Source organism: Lepidochelys kempii, chromosome 27, assembly GCF_965140265.1.
Source record: "Lepidochelys kempii isolate rLepKem1 chromosome 27, rLepKem1.hap2, whole genome shotgun sequence".
Classification (NCBI taxonomy): Eukaryota; Metazoa; Chordata; order Testudines; family Cheloniidae; genus Lepidochelys; species Lepidochelys kempii.
The window spans coordinates 3,455,780-3,479,331 of NC_133282.1; the positions used below are offsets into that span (position 1 = coordinate 3,455,780).

Sequence of the window (23,552 nt, forward strand, 5' to 3'; positions counted from 1 at the left end):
GTAAATGTTTAAGAGGGAGGGTAATTAACCATTGGAACAATTTCCCAAAGGTTGTGGTGGATTTGCCATCACTGCCAATTTTAAAGTCAAGACTAGATGTTTTTCTGAAAGACCTGCTCTGGGAATTATTCTGGCAAAGTTCTGAGGCCTGTGTCAGACAAGGAGGTCAGATAAGATGATCACAGTGCTCCTTTCCGGCCTTGGGATCTATGAATCTGTGTGTTTCCACCCATGTGCCTGCAAGATCCAGCCTGAAGCAGGGTCTGTCTTTGTTAAGTGTCTGTGGTGCGCCCGGTATCATGGGGTGCTGATCCTTGATTGGGGTCCAGTTCCCTAATATAAACAACAACAAATTGGATCTGAATTGTGCCTCAAGGACTGAAAGCTAAGTCCAAGGGTCATGGCAGCTGGCAGTGTATCGAGTGAGGGGAGGGGACGAGGCAGGGACAGATGTTGGGTGTGGTTTATTTAACATATCGATCTCAGTTTTAAGGATTTATTTATAAATGTCCCAGCTGATGCCAGGGAGCAGATCACCTCCTAGAGCACTGTGAGGAAATGCACGTGTGATGGTTGCCGGCTAGGCCGACAGACCAGGGATCAAACTGGGGGTCTCCAGAACTAAAAGCGTGAGGTGCTACAGGTGGATCAAAAAAGCCACGCTCACTAATCGGAGCGGTGGCAGACTCAGAGCGGGACACAGAACATACACTAGCCACTGACGCGGACACAAGAGTGCACGGTACATCCTGTTACTGACCATAGCTCTATGATAGTGCCGAACTAGCAGCTGTATTCTGCTGTCAGTTACGCCGTCTTGTGGGATTCGAATTAGGGTCACTCGCTCACCTCGAGGAAACAAGAACGTCACATTGTGGATCACATCCCAGATGGAGGAAACTCAGCTGCATGTGAAATTGATGTGGCATGAAACAGACCTGTTCCTTTCTGTCGTTTCAGGTTTTCCCCTTCCCAACAGCCCAGGCAGAGGGTTTCTGAAAGCAGGATGAGAAGATGGCAATCCCGCCACATGTACCCGGTCCTGATAATCTCCGCCCGTTCACGCGCGAGTCCCTCGCGGCCATAGAGCAGCGGATTGCTGAAGCGGAACAGCTCAAGATCAAACGGCAGCATGTGGAAGTGCTTGAGGAGGAAGAGCTGAAGGCCAGCAGCGATTTGGAAGCTGGGAAACCCCTCCCGCGCATTTATGGGGATCTGCCTCCTGAACTTATCGGGGTGCCCTTGGAAGACCTAGACCCCTTCTACAACGATAAAAAGGTAGGGAAGTAGGAGCCAGGCCCTGCTGAGAAAGGGCTGAGGGACAGCCACCACCTTCTCAGAGAGATGGGTCCTACCCAGACTGCTCAGGCCAGGGGCTGCCAAACCCCAGTAACTGTTTATCTGTAAAAAATGGAACAGCTTTAACAGGAGAGAGACCCAGATTCAAATCCTGTCTTGGCATTGGGACAATTGAACCGGGGTTTTGCCCATCCCAGCTAAGTGCTCTGCCCATGGAGCTGCCACCCCTCCACCTCCCATTTCGGGGATTTTGCCTGCCTTTTGGTCAAATACTCAAAATCAAAGCATAAAATGTCAAGCTGGGTTTAAATGAAACATTTAGTTTTAACCCCACTTGCACCTTGGTCTGACTTTTCAATCAGCCCAAAATTTTTAAAAATTTGTTTTTGGTTTGGCCTGAAATGAAACTTCTTAAAAAATTACTTTTCTGAATTGCCAAAAACCCAAAAAATTCATTATTTGCCCAGCTCTCTCCCAAACCCAGAATGGAGCCAAATCCTGCCAATGGGTCTTTGCTGTGGATTAACCCAAAATCCCAGCTCCCAAAACCGCTGAGCTTTGGGACATCCAGAATCCAAACCCGGGTCCAAATCCAAAGTTTGCACCGTGGCCCCATCTCTAAATGGCAGAATCTGATTTGTGCCTTTTCTGCCACATTTCCACCTTCTGGAGCAGGCAAAGTTGATAGGGATTTGCTCTGGGTCACTCCACATAATCTTCAGGGGCTCTCACTAAATCAGTGCCTGGTTTTGGAAATCCAGCTCCTGGGAGCTCCCCACCACATGTTCTGAGCCTGCTACAAGCATCTCACCACTGAGCTCATCCACATTGGTTTTGAAGCTGCCCATTGGGTTGGGGATGCCTCAAAAACGTGAGCGGGGGCACGAGCTGATGCCATGTAGGGGGTAAGAGTCTGAGTAATGACAAGGCTTTGGAAAGAGCTGGTCACAAACCAGAATTTCCTTCTGTGGGAAATCAAGACATTTACCAAAAATGTTGTTCTGGATCAGAACAAAAAGCCAAAACTTCAAAGTTTTCCATGAACCAAAAATTGCAAAAACAATTTCATTTGGGACCACCAAAACATTCCATTTCAATGGTGCTGAAACTTTTCATTTCATTTTGATTTATTTAAATATAGACAAAACATTAGATATATATAAATATAATATTACAATTATTATTTTACTATTGTATAAATCATCCAAATGAAATAAATAAATAGGACATCTTTGAAACAAAATATTGACTTTTTCACATCAAATTTTTTTGTTAAAACCAGCACATTTCCGCAACACATTAGAATTTTGACAAAACTGCATTTTTCAGTGGAAAACTGTTACATCAACATTTTTTCAACTTGCTCTAGGTTTGGATGAGCCCTTGTAGGTCTGGCTGCCTCTCCAAGGCTTCACCTCTCCCTCACGCAACCATTCATCCGTGTAACGCCATTAACAGTGATGGGGTCACTGAACGAGATAATTTAACTATAAATATCCATCTGTGCCAGCACATAATGCTTTTCATTGACTCTAGATTATCATATGGCACCTCTAGAATGGAACTTCTGCCCCCCCCCCAATGTCCCATCCCACCATGGAGAAGGTGCAGGCTGCGTAGCTCCTCGTTTCTCCAGTATTATTAGGTGAAGACTTTCAATGATCATGAGTCAGGACCATTCTGCTTTTCCTGCTGCCCCTGCTCTGCCCATGCTTTCTTGAAAAGAACCACCACCCTAACAGTACTTTCAACTCCTTCCCCATGTCCCGGCACTCACAGAAACATGGCACCCCCCTGACTGACACAGCCTTGTCAGCTGTGCATGATCAGGGTGTTTTTTCATTATTACACATCTCACACCTCCAATCATTCCACTGGACTCCTCCTCTCCCATTTCTGCTGGTTCCAGACCCTTTATGCTGACCTCCGGCTCCTTTCCTTTGCAATACAAGTGTAACCCTTCTGCCCATCAGAGTTGGCAGCAACAAGGGCCGGGGATCTATCAATATCTAGGGGATCCATTCCAATAACACAATGCAAACTGGCTCAAGACCCCACCCAGTGACCTGGGACAAATATATACCACCCCCGCTGGGCGCCTCCCAGAGGCAATACTTTCCCTCTCGCAAGCACCTACTCTGAGTGTAGCAAAAAGCCTTTTAATAACAGAGAGAAACAATGTGGCATTATGTTGGGGAAACACCACCAAAAGGATTCATAACACAACCCATGAGCAAAAAACTCACCCCAGGCAAATTGGGGCATGCCCTTTCCCTTTTGTTCTTGAGTCCAGCAACCCCAAATCACCCAAAGTCCCAAAAGTCCAATGACCCAAAAGTCTCTGTCCCTGGTCAGGGCAGCCCCAGAGTTCAAAAGTTTATCTACAGAGCTTTACCTCCCAACCTGGGTGGAGATGGGGGCGGAGGTAAGAAGCACCTGACATGATCTGAAGCTGACCGCCCCACAGCTCCATAGGCCTTCGCTCCGCTCCGCCAGCCGCCCCATGAACTCCTTCACTCAGCTCCGCGGCCCACCAGCAGCTCCCGCCGTCCCACAACTGCTCCACCAGCCTGTCCACAAGGCACTCCAGCCGTCCCGCAAACGGCTCCACAATATATCTTCAGGCTCCCCCACTGCTTAACACAACGCTCAGTGATTTCAGCTTTTAGTGAGTTTGCTGAATTCAGCTTGTAGCAGGGGAGCCTCAGTGCTGGTCCACCATTAGCCCAAAGTGAGCTCAGCAGCCTGTAACTAGACTCCTAATGAAATCAAAATTAGCTCTGATATTCCACAGTGGAGAGAGGAGGAAGTGCAATTAGCATGTAAGGCCCTCACCAAGGGGCCCATACCACCAAGTATTAATACTTGTCCCCAACCTCTCTCCATTCACACAGTTTTGGAATCCATGTCCCTTGCCTAGCGAGTGCTACTTAGTTGATGGTGAGTCCCTCCATCATGACAAAAGGCCAAGTACAGTTCCAAGCACAGTTCCCGTAATCAGGGTAATAACAATTTATTCTTCCTGCCCCAATAACAGAGACACTGGGGATCCCACAGCAGCCAAAGTGACCATTTGGGCAGCTATGGTCTCATTCTAGGCGGGGTGGGTGTGCCTATGCAAATGAGATCGGCCCCTGAAGTTCTTTTCCACAACTTGCCACACCTCACCACCAGCTGTCAGGGTGGAGCTCATCCTGACACTGCTTACACAAGCATTCTCCAGATTGCCTATTCTCAAAGAGTCTCTGCTCTGCTGTCAGCTTGAACTCTTCAACGACTGCCCCATCTCTGTAATTCTCTTCAACTCTCAACTCAATAAACATGCCAACTAACTTGAGCGTCTCTCCCCGAAAATGGTTCCCACACACTTCATGCTACCGAAACACTCTAGCTAATGCTTCTCATGACCTTGTCTTGGCCATATCTTAACATTGTCCTCCTTCCCTTGATTGTGTCTGTTTGTCTTTAGATGGCGAACTCTGGGGCAGGGATCTACCTTCTTTTCAAATTAGAAAGCACTTAGCACATTGTGGGCACAGCTAGAAATAAACAGTGTTATCAATTTTCTCCTTTGTTTGGCTGCAGAGTATTCTGGGATACAGGGCAGAGCTGTTGCTATTTATATTATCAAGACTCTTTTGCAGAACACTGCAGAATGCAACAAAACCCAAAAACAGTTCCCCTGACTCCCTCCCAAGTCCCACTCCTGGCATGGGGTGTGTGCTGTGTGCTGCACTCCCAATTTTTCTCAGGCATTTTAGCCAGAACTTGAGATAGAGATGTTCTGAGGCTCTAACTTATGCCAAAGTCCAAGCAGGCCCCTAGACAGCCTGAAAATATTTGAAGTCCTAAGTTGCTAGACTTTCAAAAAATGTGAGTCAGGGCTGAAAAAATCACGAGATTTTAAAAAATATAATAAATCTGGGGTCTTTTTCTTTGCCTTCTGTTTTTTGCGGATTTTGGGGTGCACTTGTGTCACATTTTCAAGCTTTTCTCTGCAGCCATGAGGGCTAGATTCTCCCATGACTGTCTGCAGGAGCTGGGGCTTGAAGTAAAACATAAAATATTGTGAGAGTCACGATAAAGTCATGGTGAATATCATCAGATTTTTCCCACCTAAAGAAAACTGCCCATTTGTCCATCACTTGCTCAATACTACATCTTGCATAAAGGCCTGTTCCACATGCAATCGAATTCATAGGGCAGGTGTAGTTTCTGAGTTTCTCATAGAGCTGTAGGATAGTTCTGCTGTTTGCTCGTGGGTGTTCTTAGTGACGCTTAGTGAACTGGATTTTCTGGACATGGTCCCTTGCATTCAGAATATCTTCTGAAGAGTCCAAAGAGTTTTTAATTATTTCTAGAGAGAGGAGAATTCCCTTAGTTTGGCATGGCATGGTACATTCTATATGTTCTGTGGCATGTTCTCCAGTACCTCCAGGCCATGTTCTCTGAGCCATTTCTTAAGCCATGGCATCTTGTTATAGTATGTTCCCTCAGCTGATTTGTGTGGCATGTGGTGTGGCTTGTTTCTTTGCATTTCTTGGTTTTACGACCAGAAGGGAAGAAACAGCAGGAGTGAGGCTGATTTGTTATGTGTCTGACCCAGGATAAAATCAGGAAACCCTGGAAAGGTTTATGGGAGACCTCCTGAAATGTCCCACTGGATCTCCACAGCAAAGGAATTTAGATCTGCTTTGAAGAAGCAGCCACAATTTTAGCTGCATCTCCAAATGGATCCTCTAAACTGTCACAGGAAATAGCAGCTAACAGTGAATTGTGCAATATTTACACTATCTCCTGAAAATAAGGCAAAATTGTTCTTATATGTAATTTTTGTCAGCAACTGACTCCATCTTTCTGAGCAACTGCAGTGTATCATGGGAGTCCAATGGGTGCAGTGCATCATGGGAGATGAAGTCCGACTAGGGAGCCTGGCTTATAGGGCAGAATGGGGGTCTGAAGCAGCTGACTACAACTCCCATGAAGCATTGTGGTGACATTTCGGACATTAACTTTTAGGTTTCTGTATGTTTGGTTTTTTAGAAAAAAGTCAAAATTTTCCACTGAAGTGGACACTTTTTATGAAAAAAAATCATTTTGTTGAAGATCCAATTTTTCATCGAGAAGTGGTTTGGATGGAAAATGTCTGACCAGCCCTAGTTTTAATTTAGTGCTCTCCATGTGCTAGGCACTTTACAGAATCTATAGTATTGCAGGGCCCCTGTTCCCAGGGAGCTCACAAGTATAACAATATCGCACCACACAGACAAAAGATATGGGTGGTAAGACAACTGACCACACGGTATTTTTGCCCTTTCCATTTTTTATGATTTTCTCCCAACCTTCTTAATGGCCCACTCAGCCCCTCCATGCTATGACCCTGTCATGCTGTTGGGAGTGGCTCACGACTGTGAGTGCCAACCTGTCAAGAAGCAGGGCAGACACCCCAAACCAGTTGTGTGTTCTACAATTAGATTTCACCAACCCAGTAACAAGTGTGACCTCCTAAAGTACTATTACAGTCTTACCTGCCCCCTTGGGCGATCCAGTCTATCTTGCCACTAAGGCAAGTTGGACTTAGTGATAGTTGGGTGCATAAGTGCCAACTTTTCCTGGTGCCTCCGGCCTCGCCCCTGCCTCGCCCCCACCCTGACTCCATCCCTGCCCCGCCCCCCATTCCAACCCCTTCTCCAAAGGCCCTGCCCCAACTCTGCCCCCTCCCTTCCCCATTGGACTCCTTCCACAAATCCCCGCCCCGGCACCCCCTCTTCCTGGAACGCGCTGCGTTCCCCCTCCTCCCCCCTCCCTCCCAGCATTTGCTGCAGTGCGGCAAGCACTGGGAGCTCGGGGGAGAAGCAGGGACGTGGCACACTCAGGGGAGGAGGCCGAGGCAGAGCGGTGGTGAGCTGGGGCAGGGGGGCGGGGTGGGGAGCTGCCAGCGGGTGCAGAGTACCCACCAATTTTTCCCTGTGGGTGCTCCAGCCCCGGAGCACCCAAGGAGTTGGCACCTATGGTTGTCTGGTATACATCAAAGCTCACAAAATATTCAGTCACTTACCCCAGGTCAATTTATACCTCCCATCTCATACCAATGACAATGCTTTTAGCCAATCCTATCGTAATCTGTCTAAGGACTTACTAACGAAGAAAAGAAAGGAGAGAGTTATAACATGGTTAAAGCAAGCAAACGTATGTACGCTGATAAGTTACAGTCTGTGGTCCCAAAAGGTGAGGCCTCATCTGGAGTACTGTGTCCAGTTTTGGGCCCCACACTACAAGAAGGATGTGGAAAAATTGGAAAGAGTCCAGCGGAGGGCAACAAAAATTATTAGGGGACTGGAACACATGAATTATGAGGAGAGGCTGAGGGAACTGGGGATGTTTAGTCTTCAGAAGAGAAGAATGAGGGGGGATTTGATAGCTGCTTTCAACTACCCGAAAGGGGGTTTCAAAGAGGATGGCTCTAGACTGTTCTCAGTGGTAGCAGATGACAGAACAAGGAGTAATGGTCTCAAGTTGCAGTGGGGGAGATTTAGATTGGATATTAGGAAAAACTTTTTCACTAGGAGGATGGTGAAACACTGGAATGCGTTACCTAGGGAGGTGCTGGAATCTCCTTCCCTAGAAGTTTTTAAGGTCAGGCTTGACAAAGCCCTGGCTGGGATGATTTAATTGGCGATCGGTCCTGCTTTGAGCAGGAAGTTGGACTAGATGACCTCCTGAGGTCCCTTCCAACCCTGATATTCTATGATTCTATGACAGAGCTGCAGTAATCTGTCAGCACTGAATGTCTTTTAGGGCTAACCCAGTTTGAGCCTGGAGATCTCTGCTTCTGGTTTGTAGCTCCAGCCCTGTGAGACTCCAAGAAGCAAAAGAGATTAAAAATTTTCTTGGTCAGCTATTTTTATTTCCCTTCTTCCAGAATTCAAGCTGATGGGTTGAGCCCTTTTTTACATAGCCTCTTCTTGGATGTAAGGGGGCAATTAAGAAAGTCTTTGTATTGTGATGTCCCATAATGGCCCATTTAGTTTTGATCAGCCTTCTTGATGGGCAGAAGGTGATCCCTCGTGCAGGGTTCACAGTTTCAGAGCAAACATTTTTTACAGTGGCAAAGCAAAAACTTAAATATTACTGTATCGCATGTGATAAAGAAAGTATAGGAGACTACCACATGCAGCAGCTTACAAGCATTTCAGAAAGTCTAAACACTAAACACATGGCTATAAATCCAACAGTACCCATTTCCACCACACTAAGGGCTAGTCTACACTGGCAATGTTAAAGCACTACCGCGGCTTGTGTAGTCGCAGCAGAGTGACCACCTCCATGGGGGGGCGTAGCTACCAGTGCTGGGAGTGCGGCTCTCAGCGCTGGGGAACTGTCTACACTGGTACTTTACAGCGCTGAAACTTGCTGCGCTCAGGGGGTGTCTTTCCACACCCCTGAGTGAGAAACTTGCAGCGCTGTAAAGTGCCCGTGCAGACAAGCCCTGACCCACAGGGGAAACAGACTGGTCTCCAGCAATGACTTTGTCAGTGCTCAGCTGAGGCCTAAAGCTTTGGCAAGAGCTGGCACCTGGCCTGCCAGCATCACAGGCCCTCCCATCCAGTGGTGGATTATCCAATGGGTCCATGGGGCCCGTGCCCAGGGGCCCCGTGAAAATGGGCGCACCATTGGAAATCTGCCATGGGGCGGTGGAAGCCCGGAGCCCTGGTAGAAGCCACGAGGTGGGCAGGGGAATCCCCAGCACCCAGACCCTGGCTGCGGCCCCAGGCCCTGGCGGGGGGACAGAGCTTCTCCAGTCTTGGGACCGCAGTGCAGGGGGCAGAAAGTTGTCAATGGAGGGCGGGGCTGCGAGGGGAGCAGAATGAGGAGCAACTCTGGGCGAAATGGGGGTGGGGCCACGAGGGAAGGGAGTAGAGTGGGGGCAGGGCTACGGGGGAAGGGGCAGAATGGGATGGGGCCATGGGTGGAACAGGGCCAGGGCCATGGGGGAAGGGGCAGAAAGGAGTGGGGCTGTGGGTGGGGTCACCGGTGGAAGGGGAGGAATGGGGGTGGGACCACAGGCGGAAGCGGTGGGGCAGGGCGACGGTTCCGGTGCCAGGGCGTGCCCACTTGCTCTGGCCCAGGGCCCCAGGAGACCTTAATCCACCTCTGCTCCTAAAGCCCAGCAGGATCTTAACAGCTCTCCCAGTAACCGGCTCCTGCCCTTCACCTCCACACAATGCCCTGCTCCACCAAAAATTAATAGTGAAGATCTGAGACCTGGAGCAGGCTCCTGAGGCTATGACTGTACCCCTTAGTCAGCTGCCGCCGCTCCAGATTCTACCACGGCTAGTGTCATCTTCCATAAACTTCCCTGTTTACATGCCAGACTTCCATGAATAGCTCAGACAGAAGTTATTGGCTTGCTGAAATAATTACTGGGCGGGGTTCTCTGGCCTGTGTCCAGCAGGAGGTCAGACTAGAGGGTCATAATGGTCCCGTCTGGCCTTAAAAATCTATGACTAGTTTTCTTCCGATATTTGACCAGCTCTGTGAATGATTTGCATGGGCTTTCCTTGCCTGGCACACACTGAGTAGCCTCCAGCACAGTAAGGCGCTATGCATCTGCATCTGAGGTTGTAGGAAAACTGACGTGCTATTATATTGTCCTTCATGGGAAATAGATGCCCAGGAGGCTAACAAGGTGTACAGATGTCACTGACAATGGAATCTGATGCGCACAAGAAAGATGGAAAGAACCCCAGAGATCACTCAAGACAAAGTGCCACCCTAGGCAAAACTTCAGTGTGCCGCCCCCCCTCTTCATAGGCAATGGAGATAGGGGGTACCTAAGGCCACTGCCCCCCCCACCATTTTTGAGAACCTGAAGAAGGCGGGGGGGACAGGTGCTGCCCTTGGCCCCTAAACCTTCCCTGCTGCCATTACAGAGGGGCATCTGGGCCAAATCTGAGACAGTGTTGTGATCGGGAGCACGCTGCTCAAATGCCGCTCACAATGCCGCTCAAAAAATCATTTCTTCCAGAAATCTGCCACCCTGGGCAACTGCTTAGTTTGTCTAAAGCCAGAGTGGCCCATGAAGTTTCCCAGCTTGACTCTCAGATCCCAGGTTGAGTTTGCAAGGCTGGCAGCTAGAAAAAACAACAACTTTTAATGTGTTAAACAGCACATTTGAACTGGTGTCATTGAGACATAATAGATGTAGAAACCCCCTCAATACTTTTTATATAAAGACATTTTTCACGGTAGAAGCAGTTTGACATTTGAACTACTCAATATCAGCTAAATTATTCTAATATAGCCCTGATTAAGCAACAGTCATTACCATTGATTATCATTAGCACGAGCCAATATTCTCATTTGAAAAGAGACCAAGTATGGAAAATTTCATCTCCAGAGATCTCAAAAATTATGAACATCTGAAAACATGAAGCTATTGTGGAAACTTGATTTTTACATGACCTATATATGACACCATTAGCAGCCATGCTAATAATCAGTTGAAGCTAAAGTTATACACTGATCATTCAGATATCCACCAACATCTAGCACTCTAGCTTAAGGTTTTATCCTTCTGCCCATCACCTAGGATCTGAGCACCATCCAGTGAAATGTATTAGCAATAGCATAGTCCATAGTGAGATTCATGGAGCTGCTGACTTGATTTTGGACATAAAAGCTCTGCTTGGGGTAGCCTTATGTTTTTGTTTGTTTGGCTTGTGTGTGTGTTGTAAGGAGGGAATAATGAATCTTCCTTCTCTCTTTGTTTTTCAGACATTCATCGTCCTAAACAAAGGAAAAGCAATCTTCCGGTTCAGCGCAACCCCGGCCCTATACATGCTGGGACCCTTCAATCCCCTCAGGAGAGGTGCCATCAAAGTGCTTATACATTCATATCCTTTCATAAATTAAACAGTAGTAAGTCATCAGGCCCAGATGGGATTCACCCAAGAGTTCTGAAGGAACTCGGATATGAAATTGCAGAACTACTAACTGTGGTATGTAACCTATCGCTTAAATCAGCTCCGGTACCAGATGACTGTAGAGTAGCTAATGTTACACCATTTTTTTAAAAAGGTTCCATCCAGGATCGCCTCGATCCTGGCAATTACAGGCCAGTGAGCCTAGACTTCAGTACCAGGCAAACTGGTTGAACCTATAGTAAAGAACAAAATTGTCAGACACATAGATTAACATAATTTGTTGGGGAAAAGTCAACATGGTTTTTGTAAAGGGAAATCATGCCTCACCAATCTACTAGAATTCTTTGAGAGGGTCAACAATCATGTGGGAAAGGAGGATCCAGTTGATATAGTGTACTTAGATTTTCAGAAAGGTCCCTCACCAAAGGCTCTTAAGCAAAGTAAGCTGTCATGGGATAAGTGGGAAGGTCCTCTCTTGGATTGGTAACTGGTTAAAAGATAGGAAACAAATACATGGTCAGTTTTCAGAATGGAGAGTGGTAAATAGTGGTGTCCCGCAGGTTCTGTACTGGGACTAGTCCTATTCAGTGTATTCATAAATGATCTGAAAAAAGGGTAAACAGTGAGGTGGCAAAATTTGCTGATGATACAAAACTACTCAACTATAGAACAGCTTCCATATGAAAAGAGATTAAAAGGGCTGGGACTTTTCAGCTAGGAAAAGAGACGACTAAGGGGGGGGATATGATAGAGGTCTATAAAATCATGACTGGTAGGGAGAAAGTAAATAAGGAAGTGTTATTTACTCCTCATAACACAAGAACTAGGGGTCACCAAATGAAATTAATAGGCAGCAGGTTTAACACAAACAAAAGGAAGTATTTCTTCACACAACACACAGTCAGCCTGTGGAACTCCTTGCCAGAGGATGTTATGAAGGCCAAGACTATAACAGGGTTCCAAAAAGAACTAGATAAGTTCCTGGACAATAGGTCCATCAATGGCTATAAGCCAGGATGGGCAGGGATGGTGTCCTTAACCTGTTTGCCAGAAGCTGGGAATGGGCGACAGGGGACGGATCACTTGATGATTAAAGGGGGCTGGAGCACATGACTTATGAGGAGAGGCTGAGGGAACTGGGGTTATTTAGTTTGCAGAAGAGAAGAGTAAGGGGGGATTTGATAGCAGCCTTCAGCTACCTGAAGGGGGGGTTCCAAAAAGGATGGAATTAGGCTGTTCTCAGTGGTGGCAGATGACAGAACAAGTTGCAGTGGGGGAGGTCTAGGTTGGATATTAAGAAACACTATTTCACTCGGAGGGTGGTGAAGCACTGGAATGGGTTACCTAGGGAGGTGGTGGAATCTCCATCCTTAGAGGTTTTTAAGGCCCGGCTTGACAAAGGCCTGGGTGGGATGATTTAGTTGGTGCTGGTCCTGCTTTGAGCAGGGGGTTGGACTAGATGACCTCCTCAGGTCTCTTCCAACCCTAATCATCGCAGAGTGTGGGGGAGTCAGGGCCCTCCACCCCCCACTTCCTGCGATTCACTGTGACTCTCAGCCAGCCAGTAAAACAAGAAGGTTTATTAGATGACAGGAACACAGTCCAAAACAGAGCTTGTAGGTACGGAAAACAGGACCCTCAGTCACGTCCATCTTGGCGGGTAGGGAACCCAGACCCCAGTTCTGGGCCTTCCTCCGTTTCCCCAGCCAGCTCTAAACTGAAACCCTCTCCAGCCCCTCCTCTGGCCTTTGTCTCTTTCCCAGGCCAGGAGGCCACCTGATCTCTTTGTTCTCCAACACCTTCGGTTGGCACCTTTGCAGGGGAGGGGCCCAGGCCATCCATTGCCAGGAGACAGCGTGTCAGCCATTCTCTGTGCATACAGCATCACACTGGCCCTCTAGGGTTCTGCAACAAGCACACACCATTATCCCATCATCTAGATACTTAAGAAATGTATAGGGGAAACTGAGGTACCCACACAGTATTCAGAGAAAACATTAAGAACATCTCCACTTCGTCACATCTCTCCCCCCTTCGAGACTGAACTGAGTGGGGTCACTTTAGCCGGTGACCTGGGGAAGTTTGAACCCACCAACATTCCCATGGATGCCCCAGCATCTTTCCCATTCCTTGGTGGGAGTGAGACCAGGCCCTTCCAGTTTCACGCCCTCCCTTAGGTTAGGTGTGCTTGATGGCCCTCGCAGGCCACATGTGGAAAGGTTTATGTTGCCCGGGCCCTTTTGTCACCCCAAAACCCCTGGGGTTCAAACTGAGATCGGGTGTTCTCCCAGCGCTCCAGTCTGGAGGGCTGCGATTCGGGCTCTCTTGGTTAAGAGCCCCCTTCCTGACCTTGGCCATCCTCTGACCAGGTGTCTCTGTCACCAGCAGCTCGGCATCAGCCCCTTTCATTGGATGCAGCCACATCGGGGGAGAGGGGTCAGTGTACACAGCAAAGCGCCACACAATAGATACGGCTGCAGCTTTTCAAGGGCCTGCCCCATGGCCAGGCATTTCTTCTCGATGGCCACATAGTTCTGCTCCCAGGACTGCAGCTTCTTGCTCAGGTACCTGATGGGGTGTCTCCCCACTTACAAACAGCTTGCATCAGCACTGCGCTCAGCCCTGCATCTGAGGCATCGGTGAATGCTGCAAAGGACTTGGCAAAGTCTGGCTTTACCAAATTTACTGGGCCCTGGATTGGAGCCTCCTTCAGTGCCCAGAGAGGCCTCTCGCACTGCTCAGTCCAGACCACCTCATCTGATTTACCCTTCTTACATAGCTCAGTGCTGGGGGCAGCTAGCAAGCCAAAGTGGGGTACAAACCTCCGGTAGTACCCCGCCATCCCAACAAAGGCCTGGACCTGTTTCTTGGTCTGGGGAACAGGCCAACCTCTGATTGTCTCCACCTTGGCCAGCTCCAGGCTTGGGCAGCCACTCCAAACCTTGTGGCCCAGGTACGACACCTCTGCCCTCCCCACCTTGCACTTTCCAGCTTTTACCGTCAGTCCTGCCTCCTTGAGGCAGCCCAGCACCCTCTTCACCTGGGACACGTGTTCCTCCCAGGTCTGGCTAGAGACACAAATATCATCAGTGTATACTAGGGCCAAGTTCTCCATCCCCCTCAGTAACTGATCCACCCAGCGCTGGTAGGTGGCCAAAGCTCCCTTGAGGTCAAAAGACAGGACCAGGAACTCAAAGAGCCCCAAAGGGGTGGTGAAGGCAGATTTCAACCTGGATCTGGGTCCAAAGGCACCTGCCAGTCGCCTTTGGGGTGATCCATAGTAGAAAGGTAATGAGCCCCACCCCCACCCCCACAGCTTGTCTAGAATCTCACCAAGCCTAGGCATGGGGTAGGCATTGGACATGGTGATGGCATTAAGTTTCCGATAGTCCCCACAGAATCGGATCGACCCATCTTTCTTGGGGACCAGCCCCACGAGTGAGCCCATGGGCTGTTGAACGGCTGGATCCCCTCTAAAGCCAGCATGTCCTTGACCTCTCTCTCCAAGTTCTGGGCTGTTTTCCCAGTGACTCTGAACAGGGGACACCTGATGGGAGGATTGGCTCCTATCTCAGGGAAAAGGTCCACCAGGGGATCTTCCCACTTCTCCTCCCAATCATCCCTTACCAGGTCCAGGGGGTCCCCTCACTCTCCTCCCATACAACAGCTCGAAAGGGAGGAAGACTATGGATTCCTGGGGCACTTCCCTGTACCGCAGGTGGGACAGGTACTTGTCCCAGTCCTGCGCAGGTCAAGGAAGGAAAGAGTGACTGAGAGCATCAAAGGCCACAGAGATACTGAGGGATGGGGAACAGCCAGGAAGAGGAGGCCCAGCCAGGAAGAGGAGCAGAGATGTTGTGGGGGGGTTGGGGGAAGACAAAAGCCAGACTGAAGGGGATCTAGGAGCAAGGCCGGATTTCTCATTGGGCACATGCCTAGGGACGCCGGCATTCTAGGGGTGCCTAAAAATGCAATTTTTGCCGCTCCCAGGTCCTGGCAGGGGTTGGGGCCAGCTGAGGGGGAGACAGCCCCACACAGCCCTGCTGGAGCACTCCTAACTTAACCCAGTGGACACAGTCACCTCCCAGCGGGGCCAGTGAGTGTGGCCAGAGGGCAAGACACGGGAGAGTGGGTCTCTGAAGGGGCTTGTGGGGGGGATCTGGGCAGTGAGGGGGTGGGGGATGCTGGGTAGTGGGGAGTTTGTGCGGGACGCTGGGCAGTGGGGAGTAGAGGAGGTTTGTGTGTTTCGGGGTGCTGGGCAGTGGAGGGTCTGTAGACAGAGGGGCGCTGGGCAGTGGGGTGCCTAAAAGTTAAAAGTGGCGGTTAGGAGGTCCGAGCCGCTGCGAGCACTGGGGGCCACCCCACAGCTCCCGGCCGCCACAAGAGTCCACTCCACAGTTCCTGGTCACTGCGGTCGGCGGTGGGGGCCTGGAACTGTGAGCCGCAGGCGGCAGGGGACACTGGAGAGCTGAGCCCCTGCAAGCAGTGCCGGGCAGCTGGAAGCCGGGGCCCCCGCAGCTGCCCAGCCAACGGGAGTGGTGTGGGGACCCTGCCTAGGGGCACGCAAGGTATAAATCTGGCCCTGCCTAGGAGGGAGTTCTCCAGCTGCCAGCAGGTGCAGCGTGTACTAGGAGCTGAGGGGTCACAGGCAGGAGGAGATAGGGCAGAGGCGGTCAGGTCAGTGAGGGCAGCAAGGTGTGCAAGGAGAATATGAACAGAGAAGTGTTCACCTGCTCTGGTCAGGAGAGTCAGAGATTTTTAAGGCCAGAAGGGACCACTGTGATCACACAGCCTGACCTCACAGGCTTGCCTGAACTCATTCCTGCTTCGAGTCAAATAGCTCTAGCTGAACCTGAGCATCTCTTTAAGGGGCCCATTAGTGCCTGTGGTGAGGGCTCATCTCAGCTGCCTGAAGGGCCCAGTAGGTGGGGGCAGGTTGCTAGGGAGAGAGGCGGGGGGCCAAAAGGAAGATCCTGTTTGCAAAGTGGCTAGAGGTTGGGGGTTGGGAAGGGGAGAGGAGGGCCAAGGGATGCCAGGAAGGGCTGGGGCTTGGGGCAGGCTGTGGATGTGGCTGGAGGTGGAGAAGCGACCATAGTGAAGAGGGACACTGGTGAAATAGTTTAAGCTTTCTTCATCTCTGCGTTGTTCTGAAACGCCAGGCATCTCGTCTGGGAGCCGCACTCCAGGGCTGGGATGGAGGGGAACGCTGCATGTGCTCTTACCGCTGCACCCGGCCTTGGAGAGGACTCGGGGGAAGAGGGGAGCCTGTGACATGCCCAGAAAGATTTTCCTTGACCTGGTTATAAATTATTCAGCATGTTTATCATGATCACCATTTTGACCAACTGTGTGTTCATGGCAATGAGTGACCCGCCACCGTGGGCCAAGAACGTGGAGTAAGTTCCTTTCCTCCCATCGCAGCTTGGCCTCCTGATGGCACTGGAGAGGGCGGCCCCTTTCGCTGCATGGCTGCTCTCTACAGAAATCTGTCCCGCTTATCGGAGAGGGGCCTGAGGGAAAGGGGTGAAGGGGCCTTTGGAAATAGGCATGTGTAGTTTGGAGACCCCTGGACTGAGCTATCGCCATGTTTGTGATCTCAGAACCCAAGTTTGTGTCCAGCTCTAGACTTTGCAACCATGGGCACATTTCTGAACAGCCTCCCACCACTACTCACTGCAGCTCAGCTGCAGGACAGACAGGGCTCCGAGCAGGCAGCAGGTTTTTGAGGACTCAGCACCCAAAATTTGGGGCCAGATTACCAGGGCTCAGTGCCCACTATCAGTGCCAGATTTTCCAAAGAGCCTCCCATTTAGGCGCCTAAACAGGGGCTGAAGTTTTCAAAACATCCAGCAGCCCCGGTGGTGACACTAATGGCCCAGACCTTGCGTGCCTTCACCATGCTGAGCTCATTTGGAAATCCGGCCCCTGGTGCTGAAAGTAGTGCTGGTAGTGAGTGGCCCATCTGTATTAACGTTCCCAATTTTGCTAATGCTAGCAGAGCTCAGCTGCTGTCAGCAGCCATGGGAAATGACTGATAAGACATATTTTCCAACCCTTTTCCCATGAAGGTCCCAGGACCCATTTTTCCCACATACACATAACATTTTTGCAAGTGTCTTGGATAGTTTTCCCTTTGAGCTGCTTGTCTTGTCTACTTACCATAAGTCACTGTTTCTGCTTTCAGATACACCTTCACTGGGATATACACCTTCGAGTCCATGATAAAGATAGTAGCCAGAGGATTTTGCATTGACCAATTTACATTCCTACGCGACCCATGGAACTGGCTGGATTTCAGTGTTATCGTTATGGCGTAAGTATACTCAGTAAGGGACGTGGCACAGGCAGGAAGCCCAGCTAACCAAGTTGTAACATCTGTGGTATAGGATGAATTGGAAACAAATGTCTGGAAAGCCACAGATGTTAGCCACAGATGTTAGAGCTGGTATAGTCTACAGTGGGGGTATGCCCCAATTCCTGCACTGGATGGCCAATCACTAAAGTAGCCACACCCTAAATGTAGACAAGGAGAGCTGTGATTGCATTGGTGGAGCTAACCCCAGTGCCAAGCAGGGTTAAACGTCACTGGGGCATATTGTGACTTTCCTTGTCTACACTTGGGGTTTTGCTCTGGTTGGTGGCCCCCTATGGTCACCTAGCCTGTCCCTCTCAGTCAGGCCTGGCTTGTTACCTCACTTTGCCCAGGAAGAATCAAATTGTGCTACTTCCTACCCATATTTCTAGTCTCTCTGCAGTGAATCTCTTCCTATTATTTCTCTGTCCTCACTAGTGTTCACACCACGCCCCTTCAATATTCGCAGGGACTGGTTAATGTGCCGGCTGCTCCCTCTTCCAGGTGGGCAGTGAAGATGTTAAATCCGACCAGTCCTAACCCTGTTGATTGCCTCACGCCACTGCTTGGCTCCCCATGCTTTGACCTTTCAGGTTCAGCCTTGCTCCTCATTCACAGTCCCTCAGATGGTGTTTCCATCCAAGCAGAGTCAAATTAGTTTAGCTAATAAGGTTTAGCAAGTCACTGTAGCAAGTATTGTCCATCTCCTTCATGCAGCCTTCTCACTCCTGCAGCACTGCTCCCTCATCCGAGGGTCTGAAAATGCTTTGCAGGTTCGGCAGCCGCTGCGTGGAGTAGGGTCCATCAGGGTCCCAGCAGAGGCTGGGAGTAGCTGAGGAGTTCCCGGTCCATTCTGGGCCAGGGTCGATACCAAGGGATAGAATCCAAGTAACTTTTTAGGGTCTGAGTCAGGCGCAAAGTCCAGAACAAGCCGAGGTCAAGCCAAGAGTTTCAAGAGCACAGAACAGGAACCATCATGGACATCTGCTGGAATGCCCCTTGGGTTTGTATAGAGCCGGGAGCCAAACAGGAGCCATGAGGCTGCTGCCTATCAAACCCCTAAGTTGATCTCAGCCAGTCATGGGACATGGCACACGAGCTGGGAAGAGCTGCTGCTGGGGGACAGCCTGGAGGTGCTGGCTGCCTGGTAGCTCAGCAGCCCTGGATTCTATACCTGCAGGGTCCTCTGGCGAAGGCTCCTTCTCCCCATTTTACAGATGGGAAAAAAGAGAGACTCTCTTTTTAAAAAAGGGAAGAAGGAGGATCCTGAGAACTATAAGCCACTCAGCCTCACCTCAGTCCCTGGAAAAATCATGGAGCAGGTCCTCAAGGAATCAATTCTGAAGCACTTAGAGGAGAGAAAAGTGATCAGAAACAGTCAGTATGGATTCACCAAGGACAAGTCATGCCTGACTAATCTAATTGCCTTCTATAATGAAATAACTGGCTCTGTGGATGAGGGGAAAGCGGTGGACGTGTTGTTTCTTGACTTTAGCAAAGCTTTTGACACAGTCTCCCACAGTATTCTTGCCAGCAAGTTAAAGAAGTATGGGCTGGATGAATGGACTATAAGGTGGATAGAAAGTTGGCTAGATTGTCGGGCTCAACGGGTAGTGATCAATGGCTCCATGTCTAGTTGGCAGCCGGTATCAAGTGGAGTGCCCCAAGGGTCAGTCCTAGGGCCGGTTTTGTTCAATATCTTCATAAATGATCTGGAGGATGGTGTGGATTGCACCCCCAGCAAGTTTGCAGATGACACTAAACTGGGAGGAGAGGTAGGTACGCTGGAGGGTAGGCATAGGATACAGAGGGCCCTAGACAAATTAGAGGATTGGGCCAAAAGAAATCTGGTGAGGTTCAACAAGGACAAGTGCAGAATCCTGCACTTAAGACGGAAGAATCCCATGCACCGCTACAGACTAGGGACCGAATGGCTCAGCAGCAGTTCTGCAGAAAAGGACCTAGGGGTTATAGTGGACGAGAAGCTGGATATGAGTCAAGAGTGTGCCCTTGTTGCCAAGAAGGCAAATGGCATTTTGGGATGCATAAGTAGGGGCATTGCCAGCAGATCGAGGGACGTGATCATTCCCCTCTATTCGACATTGGTGAGGCCTCATCTGGAGTACTGTGTCCAGTTTTAGGCCCCACACTACAAGAAGGATGTGGAAAAATTGGAGAGAGTCCAGGGAAGGGCAACAAAAATGACTAGGGAAATGGAACACATGACTTGTGAGGAGAGGCTGAGGGAACTGGGGTTGTTTAGTCTGCGGAAGAGAAGAATGAGGGGGTATTTGATAGCTGCTTTCAATGACCTGAAAGGGGGTTCCAAAGAGATGGATCTAGACTGTTCTCAGTGGTAGCAGATGACAGAACAAGGAGTAATGGTCTCAAGTTGCAGTGGGGGAGGCCTAGGGTTGGATATTAGGAAAAACTTTTTCACTAGGAGGATGGTGAAGCACTGGAATGGGTTACCTAGGGAGGTGGTGGAATCTCCTTCCTTAGAGGTTTTTAAGGTCAGACTTGACAAAGGCCTAGGTGGGATGATTTAACTGGGAATTGGTCCTGCTTTGAGCAGGGGGTTGGACTAGATGACCTCCTGAGGTCCCTTCCAAATCTCATATTCTATGATTCTATGATTCTCTCCTGTAGGACAACCTGCAGGGAAGGGCAGGGGAAAGATGCTTGCGCTCCTCTGGCCTCCTCTTCACTTGGAAAGGGAATCACAATGAAAGACTATTTTGATCCACTGAGTTTGGTGACATGATGCTGGCCACCAACGACCGGCTCCGTGCAGACCAGGATGGGTGGTACCAGCTCCTGTGGGCTAAGCTCTGGTCCCAGGAGGCGTGATGCTGACTCCACTGTTAAACACCAGGCCTTGCTTGCCATGCAGGACCCAGCGGGTTCTCTGCTCCATGGGGATGGAATGGTGGCAGCCCAGAGGGGCTGCTGTAGAGTCCGACCTCCCCTGCTCCCACCAGTGGCTCTGGAACACTTTTAATAGTGGCGGTGCTGAAAGCCAGCCCTCTTACCGCGTCTATGTCTGTCCCTGCCCCCTGCAGAGCTGGGGCTGGGAGCAGGGCCATGTCTCCGAGAGCGGGGACCCAGACAGGGGTAAGGGGACCAAGGCTGGGGCTACAGCTGGGGTCGGGGGCAGCAGCCGGGACACCAGGCATGAGGCCAGCAACGGAGCCCCGGTTGAGGGGCAGCAGCCAGGACCCCACATAAAATCTGGGGTCCTTCAGAACCCCCCGCACCCCTAGTTACCATGCCTATGGCTCCCAGCCTTCCCAGATTAGTGTTGCCAACTCTCTAATCGCACAAAACCTAACACCTTAGCTTGCCCCTACCCCAAGGCCCTGCTCCCCGATCACTACATTCCCCCTCCCTTGGTGACTCACTCTACCCCACCCTCACTCACTTTCACTGGGCTGGGGCAGGGGGTTGGGTTGTCTAAGTGTCCATACACCACCTAGTGCAGTGGGGCCATGGTCCAAGACTGGAACTCAAGGGTGCTATCATCATCATCGTCAGGAATCAATCGGTATAGCTCACCTGGTGTAAAACTTCCCAGTATAGACAATACCACAGGCACCTTGCTCCTGGGAGCTTTCCCCAGCCCTCTCAAGGCAACACAGCTCCAGACCTTCCCCCATGAGTCTTTGCAAGTAGCTGTGAAGTGCTAACAAGTCCTCTTCAGGCACTCAGAGCAGCACACAGCTATAGGCTCTCTCGGAGGCAATGCTGCAGGTTGGCAGCTCTACTGCTTTTGTCTCTGAAAGTGACCATGCCCTAGAGTGCAGCAAAACACCCCTCACGTCCAGCTGCCACAGCAGAGCAAAGTCTGAATCCGTCTTTCCCCCTCTCCACAGTTACACCACAGAGTTTGTGGATTTGGGAAATGTCTCAGCTCTACGAACGTTCCGTGTCCTCCGCGCACTGAAAACAATCACCGTGATTCCAGGTGGGTCAAGGAGCATTTGCCTTCCAAACCATCTCTGTTCCTTTCCACAGTTTAAGCTTTAACTTGAAAAACCAGCCGGCTTGCAGATCTTTGCCCTGCACCTTGGATTGTCCCGTGCACCAGTGCAAAATGAGTGTGGAACACTCCTGTTCTTGTGTGACAGTGCTTTATACCCCCTTTGCACTCACTGTCACTGGTGTAACTGTAACTATACAGGCTGGAGGAGAGTGGAGACAATGGCCCCTTGCCTGTTGGGAGGCGAAGGCATTTTTCTTTGAGCTGGGGGCATTCTGGCTTTGGTAGTGCTAAAAGCTCCAGCAGCATTGCCAGCCCGGTTATAACACCCTGCTTCCGCTGGTGCATAACTTTGCCAAAAAAAATGTCTTTTTGAGCTGACATTCTCCATGGCCCAAAGTGATTTTTTTTGGAAAACTTTGAGGAAAATGCATTTAAGTGTTTCATATTATTTTCCGTCTTTTACAAAAAGGCATACGTTTCAGGCTTTGACTGTCTACACTTGGAGCTTGGCGTGTGTTCCCAGCTCGTGTAGACATATTTGCATTCACCCTCATTGGGCTAAGGTGTAGCTGCGGTAGCCCGGGCAGTGGCGAGCGGTGGCCTAGGCTAGCTGCCCAGCACTCAAACCTGCCTGGACCCCCTAGGCGTGTGTTGGCGGTGGCTAAGCTAGGCCACCGCTTGCCGCTGCCTGGGCTACCGCGGCTACACTACTGTTTTTAGCACACTAGCTTGATAAGAGCTAGCACAAGAGTGTCGGCATGAGCTGGGGTCACACCCCTAGCTCCAAGCGTAGATGTAGCCTTTAGGGTCAAATCCTGCTGGTTTTTACACATGTGAGTGGGTCCCATTCATTCAGTGGGGCTATTCATGAGGAGAGATTATTAAGACTGGGACTGTTCAGCTTGGAAAAAAGCCGACTAAGGGGGGAGATGATAGAGGTCTATAAAATCATGACTGGTGTGGAGACAGTGAATAGGGACATGTTATTTATCTTCTCACATAGCACAAGGACCAGGGGTCACCCAATGAAATTAACAGGCAGCAGGTTTTAAAAAAACAAAAGGAAGTACTACGTCACACAACACATTCTCCACTAAAAATGTTATGCTTATAAGAAGCACAACAGGATCTTTTTCAGGGGAAAAGGCAATGTGCCACATTTATTGAAGATACAACAATTAGCATATGCATTCAATCACACCACAAACACACACAGTGTCCCGCCAGTCGATGTTATAGTTACCAGTCCAGAGTTGGGATCAATCTGGTGGCCAACTAGGTTGATCACAGATAGGGAGGAGCCAGGTTCCATTGGTCATGACACAATGCTCCGGGAAAGTCTTGATAGCATGAACCCAAAATTTCATGGCCAGGCCCCCTGTTTATATAGTGATTTTCCTTCACTGGGACCAGTGAGTTTTGCACCATCATGCTGTAATCAATTGTTTGACGAGTGCTTGTTTTCATAGAATCATAGAATATCAGGGTTGGAAGGGACCTCAGGAGGTCATCTAGTCCAACCCCCTGCTCAAAAGCAGGACCCATACCCAATTAAATCATCCCAGCCAGGGCTTTGTCAAGACTGACCTTAAAAACTTCTAAGGAAGGAGATTCCACCACCTCCCTAGGCAACGCTTTCCAGTGTTTCACCGCCCTCCTAGTGAAAAAGATTTTCCTAATATCCAACCTAAACCTCCCCCACTGCAACTTGAGACCATTACTCCTTGTCCTGTCCTCTTCCACCACTGAGAATAGTCTAGAACCATCCTCTCTGGAACCACCTCTCAGGTAGTTGAAAGCAGCTATCAAATCCCCCCTCATTCTTCTCTTCTGCAGACTAAACAATCCCAGTTCCCTCAGCCTCTCCTCATAACTCATGTGTTCCACACCCCTAATCATTTTTGTTGCCCTTCGCTGGACTCTCTCCAATTTATCCACATCCTTCTTGTAGTGTGGGGCCCAAAACTGGACACAGTACTCCAGATGAGGCCTC

The 23,552-nt window shown here is 49.9% G+C and overlaps 1 protein-coding gene across 1 annotated transcript in view; it reads left to right on the forward strand.

Annotated features, from left to right (window-relative positions):
- Positions 1–1,014: 1,014 nt before the first annotated feature.
- Positions 1,015–23,552, forward strand: part of SCN4A (sodium voltage-gated channel alpha subunit 4) — a 108,376-nt gene continuing 85,838 nt past the window's right edge. Inside the window, exons 1-5 of the mRNA XM_073326359.1 lie at positions 1,015–1,278; positions 11,077–11,195; positions 16,532–16,621; positions 17,410–17,538; positions 21,450–21,541. Coding sequence (XP_073182460.1) covers positions 1,015–1,278; positions 11,077–11,195; positions 16,532–16,621; positions 17,410–17,538; positions 21,450–21,541 — 694 coding nt within the window. The remainder of the gene's footprint in view (positions 1,279–11,076; positions 11,196–16,531; positions 16,622–17,409; positions 17,539–21,449; positions 21,542–23,552) is intronic.